Below are 18,774 nucleotides of genomic sequence, written 5' to 3'. Positions count from 1 at the left end.
CTTTATCCCTCTCGGAGGCTTGATTAGCCTGATAAGGGACCGGGTGTGTAGAATCACGACCCGGCCCTGCCCTCCGCCCTGCCACATTCCTCCCTCGTTCTCTCAGGCAGGGGAGCCCCCAGCATGACGTACACCCCCCCCCCCTTCCCTGGGGGAGGGCGTACCTAAAGCCCCATCTGCCGGCAGGTCATCCCCGTCCACCTGGATGAGGGAGGGGACAAGGGGAGGGAAACAGAAATAATAAAAATGGGGGGGTACTTCCTATAACAGTGTAGAGTTATAGGACATGTCCGTCGTGTGTGGCAGCGGCCCTGACTGCTCCAGGCGGTCGGTTAGGAGCCCCTTCCCCCCTCGTGGTCAGCGGCCGTCCTCTGCTTCCAGGCGGCCGGGCTCCTCGTTCCCTGGCAGATGGCTGCGGCTGCTCCGTTGGGTGGACGGTAGTGGTGAGAACTCTACTACAGCGTATCCCTTCTCCTTCCCGGGTTTCGGCACCAGTGTAACGTAATTTAGATGGAAAGGAGGAGGGAGAACCGGCTTGACAATGTAAATAACATTTTAATGATAACTTAAACAAAAGGCAAACACACATGACGGACATATCCGTAAACTATCTCTCTCTCCCGCACCACCGTCTGCCATCGGCCTCTATTCCTCTCGGAGGCTTGATTAGCCTGATAAGGGACCGGGTGTGTAGAATCATGACCCGGCCCTGCCCTCCGCCCTGCCACAAACACATTCTGAAATGTCTTACCAGACTTACGCAATGTGTCTGTATATTTTACTTTTGTAAAATTTGAAAGCCTATTTAGAAAATTAAGCCTATTTTTAGGACCAGTAAGACTTTTGATTGCGTAAACAAAAGTTCCTCCGTGAGATTCACCCAAATGTTCATTTACGACTTCCCTGACAACAGTAAGATCGTAACAAACATTCAAATATTCATGTTTCTACCGACACCCAGCTTCTACTCCACAACTCTAAAAACAGTCTACATATGCATATAGCCTCTGCTCCATGTGAGCTAATTTCAGGTGGGTTAAGGCAGGATTACCCATGCAAAGCTACTTGCTGTATATGCAGAGAAAACTATTATTAGCGACATTAATAAAGATTAGTGTTAACTTTATTAACATAGATAAGCATGTCAGCACATGACACATTCCTGAATTTCCTCAGTGGCTTTCAAAATCTGAAATCTAATAGCTCAAGTGGTCTTGGACTTTTGGCCTCCATTGTATCTATCCATCAGTCAAGCTATTTGGTTCGTAATTCAGCTGACTTTAATGCAATCTAAGCAGGAATTTTCTATAATTTTCTTGGATTTCTTTTTATTTTATTTTTTCCCCTTTTTCTCCCAATTTGGAATGCCCAATTCCCAATGTGCTCCAAATCCTTGTGGTGGCGTAGTGACTCGCCTCAATACGGGTGGTGGAGGATGAATCTCAGCTGCCTCCACGTCCGAGACCGTCAATCGAGACCGCCATCTTATCTCGTGGCTTGTTGAGAGCATTATCGCGGAGATATAGCACGTGTGGAGACTTCACGCCATCCACTGCGGCATCCACGCACAATTCACCACGCGCCCTATCGAGAGCGAGCCACATTATAGCAATCACGAGGAGGTTACTCATGTGACTTTACCCTCCCTAGCAACCAGGCCAATTTGGTTGCTTAGGAGACCCGGAGTGGTCAGCAAGCCCTGGGGTTCAAACTAGCGAACTCCAGGGGTGGTAGCCAGTGTCTTTTCCACTGAGCTACCCAGGCCCAGGAATTTTCTATTTGATTTAGTGCAAGCAATTAAGATTTCTACACGTTTACTGGATTAGTAGAGCCAAATCCCAGCACCATCGAGCCATAAAAACAAACATGTAGAGGTCTAAGAACCTACACTCCCCTAGGGCACAGTAAACACTGACGTAAAGAGAAAAGGGATAAGGAAAAAGAATTTGGGGGGATCTTCCTGGCATTCTGAGATAAATCTGTGCCAGGCAGTCATAAATAGACAGATGCGCTCAGGTGGGAAAGGAGCAGCCCAATTCAAACCCCAGAGGAAGAGAAGCCACCAGGATGTCATAAACATGCTTGAGGGGAGTAACAAGTCTCAGGAGTGACAAGACAAACGCTGCAAACAGGACATGCCACACTTATTATGAACTCACACAATAGAGGCCATGCACACATATAACCTCCTCCCTGCTGACTATAGGAAACTGTAGAAAAATGTAGCAGCAGCTGTTGGGAATGTCAATGAAAAATGTAAATAGTGAGAAGATAAAAACATCAAAATGATGACAGAATGAGTTTGTTAAATAATTCAATAGAGGATCTTAACATGACCATTCACACTGAAGGTCAAAAACATTCACACTGTTTTTCAAATGTTTTCTATATAAACATTAGATGAATGTCTTTGACCATTGTGCCATGTCTAGCACCAGTGCGCCACTTTATTAGACACTGTGTTAGTTAAAAAAAAATTTTTTAAATAGCATCGAGGCACCTGCATACTGTTGTATTTTTTTGCATGCTTTTATGCGCAAAAACGTTTTTTGGTCCCTTAGAACCTCATTTAACAGATATAGAACACACTTCCTGCATACAATGTAGATATTTAGAGTTTGGGACTTTATGCATGGCTCTGTGGAATGCTTGAATCTGATTGGCCAATCGTGATAATTTATGTACACTAACCGCTAAATTGTATGATTGACTGTTGTTTCAGGCAACCTGATTTCCTACATAGCTGTGCTAGTTTCATGTGTCTTTGTGGTTTATTTCTTCTCACATAAAAAAATAATTATTTGGAAAGTAGGTATGTAATATGTTGTCAGTTACCCTACAGGGAGATTTAAAACTGTCCTGATCACCCAGTTGGGGTTTATTTTGCAATAATGACCAGCTGACCGTACATTATCCCTTACTTATAAAACATAAAATCTAATTGGAAGTGTCACGTTTGAACATTGTCAAAACATGTACATTATATTAGTACATTATACTGCTTTTAAAGGTTCCTAGAGTACGTTCAGAGCTTGGTAAATCTGCCTTTTCTTCCTATGCCCCCTGGTTATGGAATGAGCTGCAGAGTATAATAATGATACAAACTCTCCCCTCTTTAAATGGTTTTAAAAATCTTTTATTGACCAATTTGAAGGAAACGTGTGCATGTTTTGTAATGTAACTTTTGTTGCCATTTTATGAGTGCTGGGTTACATTCTATGTACGATTTTTTGTTTGTATTGTATATGTGAAACTTTTTGTGCTGCCATTTTGGCCAGGACTCCCTGGAAGAAGAGATTTTTCTCTCAATGGGACTATCCTGGTAAAATAAAGGATAATAATAATAATAATTAATCCTATAACTATGAGCTAAATTGCTACAAACTAAGACAATGGTTGTGTCACAGTTCCTCTTGACACTCCCAGCACTCACACCCCACGATCTCCCTCTCCCGAATTCTAATCACCTGCACCTGAAGCTCGTTCCCACATTCATCAACCTCACAGTATTTAAGCCCCACTCTCCTATCACTCTTTGTCTGGTCTCAACGGCGATCACAGACTCTCTTACCTGCTTCCTCCTGGAGACACTGCGTTACCTTCCTGGTTCTCCTCTCCAACGATCCTACGTATTCTTGATCCAAGCTCTACTGCTCCTTCGTCTAGTTCCTGTTTACCTGCTATCCAGTGAACTGCAGTCATCACCCAGGTTTACCCGCTATCCAGCGCACAGCAGTCATCACCCAGGTTTACCCGCTCCCCACTCTTCCTCAATAAACTACACCTCCGGGTTTAACACTATCATCGAGTCTGAGTATCTGTTACAGAAGACCAGACCTACAAGATAATCATGAACCCGGCAGGACCCGATCCCTCCGCACCTCCTTAGCTACCAGCGCTTCCACAATTTCTTCGCCGGGTTATTCTGCGACATCCGTTGCCAACCCAGCGCCCTACTCCGGAGTGGCGGAGTACTGCAGTGGTTTTTTAACCCAGTGTTCTTTGGCGATTGAGATGCAAGCACATCGATTTTCCACTGACCGTTCTAAAGTGGCCTTTGTGATCTCTTTGTTAACAGGACAAGCGCTGCAATGGGCCCAACCGCTCTTGGATACGAATAGCCCTGTGACCCAATCCTTTGACAGTTTCACACGACACTTCCGGGAAGTTTTTGGATTTCCTGCAGGGGATACATCGCTTGGTGAGCAACTATTTAATCTCCGTCAAGGAAAAAGTTCAATCAACGAGTATGCCCTGAAATTCCGCACACTAGCAGCCTCCAGCGGATGGAATGAGTCTGCACTCCTCACTATTTATCGCCTGGGGTTGGAACCTCGACTGCGCTTACACCTCTCCTCCTTTGACGACACTATGGGTCTTGAACGTTTCATCCAACTCTCTATCCGAGTGGCTAATAATATGAGGTCTTGTCTTGCGGAGCTGCCCGTTTTACCACATCATCTAGCTGCCACTAAACCACCCTCTACACATTCCTCTGAGCCTGACAGTGATGTCATGCAGCTGGACTCCTACCACCTGTCCCCAGCAGAGCGCCAACGCCGGTTGACCTAGAGGTTGTGCCTGTACTGTGGTAAAGAGGGACACATGATCTCTGTGTGTCCCATTCGACCTCCTCGCCCTTTGGTGAGTTACTTACACACTCCGAGAGTCTGTTCCTCTCCACTCTTAACTAATGTTTCACTTACTGCCTCTGATCTCTCTTTCTCAGTACCCGCACTCCTTGACTCTGGGTCAGCCGGAAACTTCATCTCCGATGCCCTCTGCCACCAGCTCCATCTCCAAAAGAGGCCCTGCGAGCCCCACCTACAGATCCAAACCATAAATGGAAAACCCTTAGGTAGGGGGTATATCCGTCAATGGGTCGGACCCATCAAGCTTCATGGTACTCGACAATTCCACTACTGATATCATCCTAGGCCTACCCTGGCTCATCCGTTATTCCCCTGTCATCTGCTGGTCATCTGGTGAGGTTCTGAAGTGGGGAGCCCAATGCTTCCCCACCTGCTTTCCTAAACTTCCCATTCCTCAGCGCCTTCTTACTTCCAAGGAACCCCTGGTCAATTTGAACACCACTACAATCGAGAGCCCGACCAGCTCTCAGTCTGTAGAGATTCCCTCCTGCTACTCTCACTTCCAGGATGTTTTCTGTCCCCTTCAGGCCTCACGATTACCACCTCACCGACCCTGGGACTGCGCTATCGACCTCTTTCCAGGCGAACCGCTGCCCAGAGGTAAGATCTACCCCCTTTCTATCCCAGAACAGACCGCCATGGAGGAGTACATCAAGGAGGCTCTATCCCAAGGGTACATCTGTCCTTCCACTTCCCCTGCTGCCTCAAGCTTCTTCTTTGTGGCTAAGAAGGATGGAGGCCTCCACCCCTGCATTGATTATCGCTCCCTCAACAAGATTACTGTAAAGTTCCGGTATCCTCTTCCCCTAGTACCTGCTGCCCTGGAACTGCTGAGAGGAGCGACAATCTTCACAAAACTGGACCTACGCAGCGCCTATAATCTCATTCGCATCCGAAGGGGAGACGAATGGAAAACAGCATTCATTACCCCAACTGACCACTACGAATACCGGGTGATGCCTTATGGCCTGGTCAACGCCCCATCAATATTCCAAGGCTTCATGAATGAGGTTTTCCGGGAGTACCTCAACCAGTTCGTCATCGTCTACATTGACGATATCCTTGTTTTTTCTGCCAATGAATCTGTCCATCGTCAGCACGTCAAGCTTGTGTTGGGAAAACTGAGGGATCACCATCTCTACCTCAAGGCCGAGAAATGCTCCTTTCATCTGAGGACTCTCCAATTTCTCGGTTACCACATCAGTCCAGAGGGTATCCAGATGAATGAGGGCAAGGTGGAAGCAGTGCGAACCTGGCCCACTCCTACAACTGTTAAGGAGCTCCAACGTTTTCTGGGTTTCTCCAACTTCTACCGCCAGTTCATTGAGAACTTCAGCTCCCTCTCTTCTCCGCTGACATCACTCCTGAGGTCCAAGCCCAAGTCCCTTGCCTGGTCCCCCTCGGGCTCCCTGGCATTCCAACGACTTAAGGTAGCTTTCACTATGGCACCCCTTCTCTACCATCCTGATCCCAACAAACGGAAGTAGATGCCTCCACCACCTCTAAGAAACTCAACCCAGCGGAACTAAATTATGACATCGGTAACCGTGAGCTTTTGGCGATCAAGTTGGCATTAGAAGAGTGGCGGCATTGGCTTGAAGGAGCAAAATACCCTTTTCTAGTGCTAACCGACCATAAGAACCTGGAATATCTCCGTGAGGCTCGCCGCCTGAACCCTCGGCAAGCACGATGGGCTCTCTTCTTCTCCCGCTTTGTCTTCTCCATCACCTATCGCCCCGCAAACAAGAATGTCAAAGCTGACGCTCTCTCCCGTCTCTATGCTCGAGAGGAGGTCCAGGAGGTTCCAGACACCATTCTCTCTCCCAATGTAGTAGTTAGTCCCATTCAATGGTCTCTGGACGAGGACATCGCTGAAGCGACTACTACTGACCCAGCTCCTCCTAATTGTCCTGCAGATAAGACCTATGTTCCCTCTTCCCTACGTTTAATCATCATAGATTCTGTACACTCCTCCTTGGGCACTGGTTAATCTCTTTGGGCACTCTCCCTTCTCCAGGACCGATTCTGGTGGCCACGCATGGAACAAGACGTCTGGAAATTCCTCCAAGGATGTGTTGAATGTGCCATCTCCCGAACCCCGTGCCGACTTCCTGCTGGCAAGCTCCTCCCTCTGCCCGTTCCTCGTCGCCCCTGGTCTCATCTAGGAGTGGATTTCATCACTGATCTACCCTCTTCCGAGGGTTATACCTGCGTCCTGGTCGCAGTGGATTGTTTCTCCAAGTCCTGCAAACTTCTCCCTCTCAAAGGACTCCCCACCGCCCTAGAAACCGCGGAAGCTCTTTTCAATCAGGTTTTCCGTAACTACGGAATAGCACCTATTTGCAACTATTTTTGCACCATCAACCCCCGCCCTAAACTCATTTATTTTTATATACTGATGTTCTGAATTGGAGAGGTACAAACAAACAAAGAAAAAACAATAACACAGAAGACAAAAATACATTAATTCCTCAGGAAGGCGTTAACCACTTACCAATGAAACGAATGCTCTAAACCGTTTATTAGTTTTGTTGGTAGGAGTAGCGCCAGCGTGCACAGCATAAAATAGAACAAAATAAAATTCTAAAATAAATTTTTTAAACTTAGTTCCTGAGAACAACAGTCTCTAGTTGTTTTTCTGCATTCCTATAACTTAGTACACCCCCTCTCTCTTTCTCTACTCATCTTGTCATCATTTCCTCTCATCCACACAATGCCCTCCCATTCTTTTCCCCCTTGCTTTCTTACATCCCGCTGTTGTTCAACGGTCACCCCACTGTCTTTCCTTTTCTACTGTCTGTCACTCTTCTTATATCAAAGGTGGGGCCCTGAGTTTTAGGGTCTCATTAATCTTCGGGAGAGGGACACCCTCTATCTGATCCCTCCAGGCCCCGAGCAAGATGCCCCCCCACCTGCCCCCCAATCAACACACACACACTGAACATCCCTCACAAAACTGCCCTGCAGCCACTGCTTTTGTCTCCTCCCATCTTATCAAGTTTCCAGAGCTCTGATGTGGACAATACACAGGGCAGGGGCCGATTTTTAGAGGTGTGTGTAAAGTGAGATCAAAGCAAAAAATGATGCTACCACTTTTCGTTGGGACAAAGGTCAATAACGGTCTTTAGACAATAACTTGTCTTTGTATATCAAATGTGCAGAAATGCGTACAAGCAGGGTTCCCAATCTTTTCAAGGCACGATTTTCCAGGACATTTTATGTGCCAAACAAGTGTAATATTTAAGCAAAAGCATATTCGTCCATTTAAATCAAGCTTTTATTTTCACATTTGTGTGTTTTTGATGGTAGATTCAAACCTCAGGATAAGCAGTTCCCAACATGGCCCACTGTGATTATTAATCCCTGTATTCCAAGACATTCTGTGTTTTACAGCTAATGTTTTACAGGTGTGAAGGATGAATCACAATGCTCCCAACTCAGGGTGTGAATTAATAAAAATACAAATATCAGTGGTCCTACCGTCATCGAAGTCTAATGTTTATAACTCAAATGTTTTTATGGTTAACACAACTAAAATGTTGGTGCCAATACTTAAACTATTTCGTCAGAGCAAAGCAGAGATGACAGCAGATGAGCAGAGAAAGTATGTGACAGGGATTTGTTCATGACAGTTAACTGTTGACGTTGTTTCACAATACGCAGTCACCAGCTGTGACAAAACTATTTGTGTATTTGATTCCAATTCCAAGTTCTGGTCTTTACCATGTTTTTGTACATGTAACAGAAACCTTTTTAACAACAGAGTCAAACAGTTCTATTACACCAAGACATTTCCCAGGAAAATCATTATTTTCCAGGACATTATGGTATTTTTCAAATTTTCTATGACTGAGTGGAAAACTGCTTTGCAAAATTCCAGTTTTTCCAGGATGCGTGGGAACCCCGACAACATTCCAAATAAGGGTGGGACAGATGTCATGACACGATAACATATTAACTTTGTTTAATATATTGCGATTCAAAACTGTGATATATTGTGATCTATAAAGGCATAGTACTCTGAAATCATAAAGATATTTTAATGGAGATATATGTCTGTTTGTCCATAAAATGCAAGTGAATGGTGACCAACATTTCAAGCTCCAAAATGCACATAAATCAAGATTTCATGGGCAAAGCCTCTTCAGACCAACTCCAGACAACAGAATCAATAAAACAAGAATTGTCTTGTTACTTTACAAAGCTTTAATTTGATAGAATAGTGTAAAGGGGTTAATGGAAAGGAGGAGGCGAGAACCGGCTTGACAATATAAATGATATTTTAATGAGAACTTAAACCAAAAGACACAAACACACACATATGTCGGACAGCTGCCCATAAACGCTCTCTCTCTCTCCCGCACCGCCGTCCACAGTCGGCCTTTATCCCACTCGGAGGCTTGAGTAGCCTGATAAGGGGCCGGGTGTGTAAAATCACAACCCGGCCCCACCCTCCGCCCTGTCACAAGTAGCAATAGGCATTGTAATCCATGCAAAGCCAGTTACTTGTGGTCACTGAAGCTAAATGTCATGATTAAAATAGTTCTCTGTATTTTGAGATGCAAAACAATCGAGATGATAAGAGAAACCACTCACCGACTACTTTTTATGAAAAGTGTAACATGCTGAAAATACTTTCAGGACCAAAATGAAAATTGTCATGATTTAACCATTTTGTTACAAACCTGACTTTCATCCTTCCACAGAAAACAAAAGATGTTAGGCAGAATGTTAGCCTCAGTCACAATTAACTTTCAGTGCATCTTTCTCCCAAATGAAAGTGAATGAATGATGTTTAATTGAAGAAATACATTTATATGGGTTTGGAACAACATGAGGGTGAGAAAAATCTAAATTTTTGGATGAACTGTCCCTTTATATAAAACGCCCAGCTTTATTATCTCAGTGCAACCTGTCCATACAAACGTCACCCACAGAAGTCATTTTCACGCACCCCATCAATCAAAAAAAACACAATTAATCATGCCATGAGGTCATCCATGATGTTTGGTAACTTCACACTTTTTTTCATCCCCCCACCCATTATGAAGCCTCAGCTGACAACCCCACTTACACACATTAGTAGGTGGTATGGGGGGTTTGAAGGTACACCAACACAAACAGCTCTCCATCTGGTTGAGTTTAAACCCCATGGTATGAGGTTAATAGCCCTGTCAAGCTGTGTCGCTGAGAGCTTAGTCTTAGTCGGATGACGCCGTCAGGCCCATCTTTCTGTCACAGTATGCTAATCTGAGACCAGGGACATACGATTCCACTTAACTAAAGGGGGCCGACTTCATGCTAGGTTTAGGTGTCTGATGAAATCTCTCATCACCATACAGTGAAGCTAAAGTGGACTTAAATTATTTGTACTGACACTTGTCCCAGAAAGATTCGCCCAAGTAGTAGTTCCCTTTTGCAAGGTAGTATTCTACCTATCCTACCTCTTTTCTGCATGTATGCAAATAGTTCATCCAGAAACTCCTTCCGTTTTGGGTCATTGTCCAGTTCATAAAGCTGAAAAGGGAAATTTCGAACAATTAATTAACGTTCGTCACTGTGAAATCCAAACAGAAACTCTTGATGTCAACATTTTTTAAGTTTAAAGCTAATATTATTATTGTTCTACGCTGTTCAAATTTGTTTGCTTAAAAGTCCTTATGGGTCATTCACACTGAATGCGTTTTTGTGTCCATCTGCATTGTTTTTCAATTGCTTTTCATGATAAACATGGACTAGACGGACTTATTTTACCATTGTGCCATGATTTATGCTGTTTCACAAATTTAAGAACTTCCAACTTTTAATAATGCTTCTCAAGATACTTGCGAACTGTTCCATTGGCTGCAAATATGGTAAAAAAAATTCATAATCACTTTTTTGTCTTGTTTTTTAGTAAAAAATCTAAACATTCTCAAAACTAAATACATTTACTTGAGAAGCATCATTGCATTAGATGGTAAGACCTGTTTTTGGATAAAACATCTTTCTTGCCCCATTGACTTATTTATCTTGTTTTAAGAACAAACCTCACAAACTTTTCTTAGATTTATGCTAAAAAAAAAAAAAACGATTTGCCAATGAGATATGAAAAATAAACGTAATTCAATGAAATAATTAAATTAATGTTGCTACTTGATAACAAGATTTTTGGAATGTAAATGTAACATACGATGTGGCAAAAAAAGGTACACTTTTGTTGACAAAAATAAAATATAGAATATTTCTTTAATCGGTACACATTGCCGTATTGTCTTTAACTGTAATTGTAACTTTGTATGTTACTGACTAAATGTTTAAGGACTAAATAGCCGCGGCTTAGAACCAATGTTTACCTTGGCAAAGTCTCTAGAGGCTTCTCCACGGCTTCTCCCTCCATCGCCTTCATCGTTCCAACTTGAATTCCCATTCTATGAGAAAAGAAAGATAATTAGCAAAAAAAAAAAAAGAAAAGAGGAGGGATGGAGTGGGGACACACACTACTGTTTGAGAGAACATGTTTGAAAGTTATTGGGTGTCGGGAGACAAAACGTGCAAAAAGGCTCCTCTCTTCATGTCAGGAGGACCTTCTTTAGCAGCAAACATTGAGCTCAAAGCGGCTTCCTTGTGCTAATGTGAAGGGGTAGAGCTGTTGGCAGGGAAAAGAGGACAAAAATGTTTTTTTTTAGCGCAATCAACTGCGATTTTAACAACAAATTTAGCAGGTAATGCTAATAGTTATGCTAACGTAAGATTACATGCTGAGGCAAAAGGATGTCAAAAGTACATGTTCTTTGGTACCAAGTTAAATACTTTATGCAGTATCGGTAGTACTGATTCAATTCGGGAAGCACAAACTGTCTGACTGACAAACCGTTGCTTATGTGTAGGTAAAAAGATTGGCAAAAACATCTTATGTCTCAAAATGTCAGATCTTTATATTTGCCCTTGCAGTATAAATGCAGCCTAATAATATTTGATTAATATTAAGTATTAATTATTATTAATTATGTACATTAATATATGAATACATCTCTGTCAACTATTTCAGTTATTAAAAATTACATTACAATCACTACTATGATGTGATGATATGTAGTGTAACCACTTGGAAACATAAATAATAATAAGCTGAATTTTCAGAATAAAATTTGCATGATTAGTGCAGAATAATCTATTATTATTTCTTAAAAAGTAATACAGTTTTGTAGTAAAATATTACTAATATTTGAAAAACTTTTGTCCACCAAATCAAAGTCATTTGGTGTAACCAACATGTACATTGCCAAACAAACAACAAAACGGAAGACCTCTTTAAACCACCAAAAGGTTTTAAATATCAAATATTTTTAATTTTGTTATGAAAAGGCACATTTTGTTCAGGTCATATGGATAAACCATGAATTTTAATTTCCCCCCTTTTAAATTAAATTTTTTTTTTAATTATTATAATTATTTATATAAACCTTTTTATTCAAACCTTTTTATTATTTTTAACACCTCAGACAACCTTGTAAATTACTCATCTAATAATTATGCAATGAAGACTATGCCAGTAATTTCAGAAGCTTACTTTAAAATGTTCTTCTTCTTACTTCTTATTATTTATTTATTGCCATTTCTGAATGTTTACGTGAATACTTCACTGTTTACCTAATTGAAAAGTACTTGCTCAGTGGAAATCAGTTTTGGAATTGTGTCACCCCTCTTACCCAGGGCCCTGACCACAAAACAGTAATAAAATCTAATAGTCCTCCTATGCACATGCACTGTGCTTGATTACAGGTTATCAACTGCGGCTTCAGTGTTCATTTAGTGTTCATTTCAGAGTCTGAAAGGAAAAGGCAGAGTTGCAATAAAGCAGTTTTACAGGACTCATCCACCATTACACTCTTTAATATGCTAAGTGAATCACAGCTGGAGAGAAAGCGGTCTATGGGCTGGCCCTCTTCACGTTTACAGGAACCACACACCAGCTGGGCCCAGAAGAGGGAACTCGGCAGGGGATCAACTAGTGGGCATACATGCTGTGTGGTATTGTGATGTGGGAGAGTGGGTCAACGTGTGCGAATGAATGCGGGAATGAGCGACTACTGTACAAACTTGAGGCTCCTCATTATAAGAATCTGAAAATAACAAACACTTAAAACTAACTAGAGGTTTTTCTTGAATGATTTTTAGTTTTTTGCTTAAAGAGTATGATAGACAATTTTCAAAATAGATTTTTAATTACTTCTGCTTTTTGACACACTAACTAAATCCTCAAACTACAATTAAAATGTGCATTATAAATAATTACATTTAAAAAAGATAAATATCAAGCATTTTTGTAACCCCACTTTAGCATAAAAAACTTGAGATCTGTAAAAACATCAAATAATTTAGGCTATAAACATATACAATTATTTTATACACATTATTTAGAAATGCCACCAAATTGCATTTATTGGTAAACCCAGTAATTTGGGCAATCAACATAAAAATATGAACATACAGTATTTTATACACATTAAAATATGTAGAAATGCTACCAGATTGCATTTAATCGCTAGACCTTATATAGATAAAGACCCGATAACGTAAGTAATAAAGTGTTAATATCTGTATGAAATATTGGTCAAACATATTTTAAGACAACATGTAAATGTGTTAAATAATTTAGGCAATCAACATATAAAGACATTTGAAACATATATTTAAAGGGGTCATGTCATGAGAAATACAATTTTCCTTGATATTCTGACATACAAGAGGTCATTCTAATCAAAACATACTGTACATTTCAGAACTCAAAACTTAATCCCCAATGCAATAAAAACATTTATTGAAACCAAGCTGCCAAAACGCCCCATTCTCTACTTCCGCGACAACCCTACGTCACTTGGGGTACTCATTGATTCATGAAGACCTGTACAGCAACAACATCAACGCCTATTTTAATATCATCGCTCTCATGGCCCCGCCCACTGGTGCTCACTTGTCTTGTCAACAGAGACAGAGAGAAGGACAAAAGGCATATTGTCTGTGGCCTAACTACTCCTGAACAGGAAAGGGGACCCATCTGGACTATTTTTAACCTTCACTGGCAGGTATCACCGGCGATCTTATGATCAGTATTGTTTGCATTAACAGTATGTTATTAACATTCAATACTTATTTAATCGTAACAAACTATACATCATAAGAAAGGTCTAATACTTCAGCTTTTATATTTAGCCAATGTTTCACAAATGTTACTGATGAGTAATTAAAAAAAGATTTATTATTTATGTAAATTTTCCAATAAATTATGCGATATGATCTGCTGACACTGTAATTCTTTCATAAGTTGATTTCCAAACCTCCACAAAGCTAAAAGGTGCACAAGTTCATTTCTCTGTCCACAATAGTCAACATAAAGAGGCAGTTATAACGTCATACCTACCTCAGTACCCACATGACAGGGACTTCCCCATCCCATACCATAGTAGGATAAATTATGTATCAAGCATAAAATGAATCAGTTGACTGCTGAGACTTATTGTAAACAAACAGACGATTGCAAAAATATATGGTTTGTCTATTGTTTCCTTGCAGTCTCTGCTATTTGTATATAATCACTGACAGTTCTGTAGCTGTAATTGCACAAGAGCTAACTGCTATCATCTGCTTTCTGCCTCATTATATGATTGGAATCCACATGAGATTATTAAAAGTGCTGCTATATCAATGTGATTATGATTGGAAGTAATATATATGGACAAGATCGTTTTTATTTCACAATGTTTACAATTCTATATTTAGTCGCTAATGCTAGCGGCTAACGCTATTTGCATTATCAAATTTGAAACAGAACATTATCAGACTTGTGGCTTCGCTCCATTATGTTTCTATGCATCAACAAGGTCAGTGTTGAATATATTATTTCATATATTATTTCATTTAAAGCTGATCACTTTACAATAAATGTGAGCTTTTCTAACTATTTATTTTCAAGACTTTTATTGATTTTAACTTCCAAGTGTCTCCTTTCAAAAGAGACCCAAATTATGCCTGTAATACAATGCGGGATGAACTACAGCCATTGTATTTTGAGAATGTCCTTTTAGGCTTGTGTTCAAGTTTTTTAAAACACGTTTTTATTTTTTGTATATAAACGTACTACACAGACGTCTTTGACTATTGTCATTTCTCTGGCACACTTTTAAAAAACGTGGTGTCAAGTTTCATCTCTGAAAAGATGATGCGTTTCATCAGCTGCTGTGGCTCTTGTTGCTTTGTTGCTTAAACTGCTCACCAATCTGTTCTTTTGCCTATCAGTGCTATTTTTAATTGTTGGCGATGTGCACCTTAGTGCAGGATGATAAACTGGATGTGTGCATTTTGTGAAGCAGTCATAAAACAAATCTTTGACAAGGAATTGTCCCTGAAGCATATGGGACAGTTAAAAACACTATTGCACTTGATAAAAAACTTAAGTAAACTGTTCCATTGTAATTAATATTTCAAATGTCATGCTTTTTTCTACACAGGGCTCATTGACACAAACTTTCTGAAGCATTTCTTCGTGTTGTTGGGAATAGTAGCACCAGCGCAAAATAGAACAGGACACCTGTTTGATTACTGTTGGAGGATGCACGCACACTTCCATGGTAGACAGCATCATTGATTATAATGTCCGGTAGACAGGGTATGAGTGTTAACAGTTGTGCATGAGATTAATAGTGTAATATATCCAGATGCAATGTGTTGGATGTGCGTTGTGTGTAAATCGTGAAATGTACATTTCTAATGCTTTGGTGCTTGTTTATTCTCTTCTGATTAAGTTTAAAAAATGGCTGAATTTGAGGGTCTGCACGCTGTTAGCCAATCATTATAGAGGGCATTTACATTGAAGTTTAAAGGAGGAGCTGAAGCAAAAATAGCGCTATCAGTAAGATTGTCAGAGACAGTGGAAAATTATCATATATTACGAAATTATGACTGTTTTGGTAAAACATTTTACTCACATTATCAGTGGACCTCAGGGAAGATAATGAAACTATAAAAAAAAGAGAATTTCATGACCCCTTTAATACAAACATTTTGATATGCCACCAAACTGCCTATATTGGTAGACCCAATAATTTGTGCTCTAAACATAAAAAAATATTAACATATTTTATACACATTTAGATGTCGGCAGACCCTATTTAGATAAAGTACCGACAGTTCATATTATATTACAATATATATTAGTAAAGTGTGATTATCAGTATAAAAAAATGATTATTGGTCTACAATACTGATTTCCATTAATTAAAAGAATTGTGATGAATCTCTATACCACAAGGATAATAAAACAGCAAAAGCCTAACTTCGCCAATCTCTACAAACTTTGTTCGGAAATTGTTCCAAGCTAAAAGGAATGGCATACGATCAGAACTCTAAGCATTATCCTATATTGAAGACATTTACGAACTGTGCAAGCTTTTATCAGGCTTACGGGTCAGGGTTTGGCCTTACTAATCATATTAAGGGAGGACTGATTGGCTAGTGGCCAAATTAGCTGAGAAGAGGAAGCAGATGACCATCTGGGTCATCCAAAGGAAATGAAAAGCCCCTTCCCCCAAATTAATTCAACAGAAACCACCCTATCTGACCATGGCAAATAATTACTTGTGTTGAAGGGACAAGCACAAGATTTGCTCATGTATATGGGCAGAACTGTATTGTATTGCAGTGGTGCTCAACTAAGGAAATGGGACTCACTGAGGGGGCACACTATGACTTAATTTAAATTAATTTAAAATAATAAATATTAAAATAATCCGACATACTTAAGATGTATGCACACAAATTGTAAACAGACTCTTTCTGAAACTTCTAGAATAAAAAATTATCCATGATTAATTATTTTAATCAGACATGTCTAGTTTCAGGCAAGGGGGCCTTCAAATATGGTCTTGGACGCTGAGGGGCCTTGGAGTCAAAAAGGTTGAGAACCACTGCTGTATTGTATATGGAACTGACAACAACTAATTAGGAACTGATATAGGCAAGTAATATGGAGAATTGTAATGTAAATGAAGGCCTATCAATCCCGACACTGAGACCCTGAAGGTGATACTCTAATGTGAATACAATCTACCATTGAGAAATCAGTGTGGTGAGAGACATTACGTCAACAGGCACTAATGCTATGACAGGGTGGGCTTTTTCCAAGTGCTATCAACACGTAGATGGGATTCTTCTACTGAGATGAAACAGTAACCTTGTCTATCAACCAGACCTCTCTGGGAGTCAAGGTAAATATACCAGTGTACTGATAGGAATGGGTAGTAAGTGCATTTTGATAAGTTACAGATTGTGCAGTCAAGACAATTTTTCCTTTTTAGCCCACACGATATAACTTTCTACAAGTAATCAAAATCAGTTTTTATTGTGGCCAATACAATACAGATTCTTTTTTAAACACAATAACTAATTTATTCATCACTAACCTCTGAAGGTGAACATTCAGCTTTACAAGACATAATATTGTGCATAGTCAACAAAAATGTTATTAATTTTATGGAAAATATATACAGTATACTTCTCCAAGACTCTTGACTTAAAGAATGTTACTTAAAATGTAACTCTTTGGCATTAAATCCTTTCACAATTTGATGTCCACAATGTGAGATCTTTGTTTTGGGTTATACTTTTAAAGAACAAATTAATTAAAAGTGTAAATACTGGTTAGGTTATAATTATTTGTATTAGTGTAATTCATTGTGGAGACTTTGATTGCTTTAAAAAAAAATTACAATGAACAAAAAATTGAATCTGAATCATTAAAGTAACTTCTGTGTAAAATCCTTTCTCCTATCCCATCCTAAAATGCAGAGACAACTATAAGACATTCATAGGTACATTTTCTCAAATACTGTAAGCATTCTTTTTCTCTGGCACTTTGAAACTCCTGTGTTTGTTTAGAGTGACCCGCTTAGGGCCGCCCCAACAACGTTGCTCAACCAATGATGTGAGTTGGGGCGGGAATGTCACCAACGGTAGACGGGGTGCATATTCAGAAAGCTGTTTTGAAAACAACGTTTATTTTTGGAATTCTGTTTGGTGGTACAGAAATTAGATACTTCAGCTTTAAAAGAATTTCCCTTTCTAGGCAAAAAATAAATAAATGCCCAGGCTCCATACGGCCATTCGATTTCAGACCCTCCCCAGACCCTCGATTTCCAACAGCTTCACAGCTGCTCATGGGCAACACCATTGAAATCGACCTCAAAGCACCACAGGGGAGGGTCTGAAATCTTTAATCCAAATAATTGGGCCTGCGCTGCCAAAAGTCATGGTATCTTTTATTCGGCTCCTTGCTGTGCCAGGACCAACTGAGGCTGGGAAGTTGGGGGGAGGGAGTAGATTGGGTACTTTTATCCCTGGGAATTTGTAATGGATCCATTAAGTTCATAGTGGAATGCCATGCTAAGCTAAGTGATATTTTAAAGGTGTGTGGTTAGCCGCTCCTGGAGTCCTCCACAGAAAGCCAATACAGCAGAAGTATTGTGAAGTCTATTGTGGAAAAAGTCTGTACAATAAGCAATCTGTACAAACATATTATAAATGTTGTTCGGTGGGTCATGTGACAGAACAATTGGTTGCAGGTTTGTTCTGATAAGGTCAGAGAAAGCAGGAAAAAAACAACGCTATATGCAAATAATAAAATGCAACTATGATACATAGATCGGAAAGCAAAATAAATAGGCCATGAAGCAAAAAGCTTCATTGGCCAAAAAATGAACTTTATCACAAAAACCCAAATTTCACATTTTTTTTTTTAGTCCTGGCACAAAATGAACAGCCATCATATCAGCAGCACCTGGGAAAGTGTGAATGAGTACTAGTCAGGTGAAATCAATCTATCAAAAACTTCAAGGAGAGAGGTTCAACGGCAGTGAAGAAGGCTTTAGGACGTACCAGAGTGTCCAGCAAGCGCCAGGACGTCTCCTCCTGAGGAGTCAGCTACGGAATCGTGTCACCACCAGTGCAGAGATTGCTCAGTATTGGCAGCAGGTTGCTGTGAGTGCATCTACATGCACAGTGAGGCAAAGACTTTTGGGCAATGGCCTGGTGTCAAGAAGGGCAGCAAAGAAGCCACTTCTCTCCAAGAAAAACATCAAGGACAGAC

General features: G+C 40.4%; 1 protein-coding gene across 1 annotated transcript in view; it reads right to left on the bottom strand.

The window, feature by feature from the left end:
* The window catches only part of LOC127640055 (AT-rich interactive domain-containing protein 3B-like), a 45,926-nt gene that overhangs the window by 10,761 nt on the left and 16,391 nt on the right, over positions 1 to 18,774 (bottom strand). The window contains exons 3-4 of the mRNA XM_052122427.1: positions 10,988 to 11,062; positions 10,097 to 10,169 (exon numbers count right to left, since the gene is read on the bottom strand). Coding sequence (XP_051978387.1) covers positions 10,097 to 10,169; positions 10,988 to 11,062 — 148 coding nt within the window. The remainder of the gene's footprint in view (positions 1 to 10,096; positions 10,170 to 10,987; positions 11,063 to 18,774) is intronic.

This window comes from Xyrauchen texanus, chromosome 49, assembly GCF_025860055.1.
Source record: "Xyrauchen texanus isolate HMW12.3.18 chromosome 49, RBS_HiC_50CHRs, whole genome shotgun sequence".
Taxonomy (NCBI): domain Eukaryota; kingdom Metazoa; phylum Chordata; class Actinopteri; order Cypriniformes; family Catostomidae; genus Xyrauchen; species Xyrauchen texanus.
The sequence above is the reverse complement of the archived record's forward strand: the minus strand, read 5'-3'. Positions and strand labels throughout refer to the sequence as shown.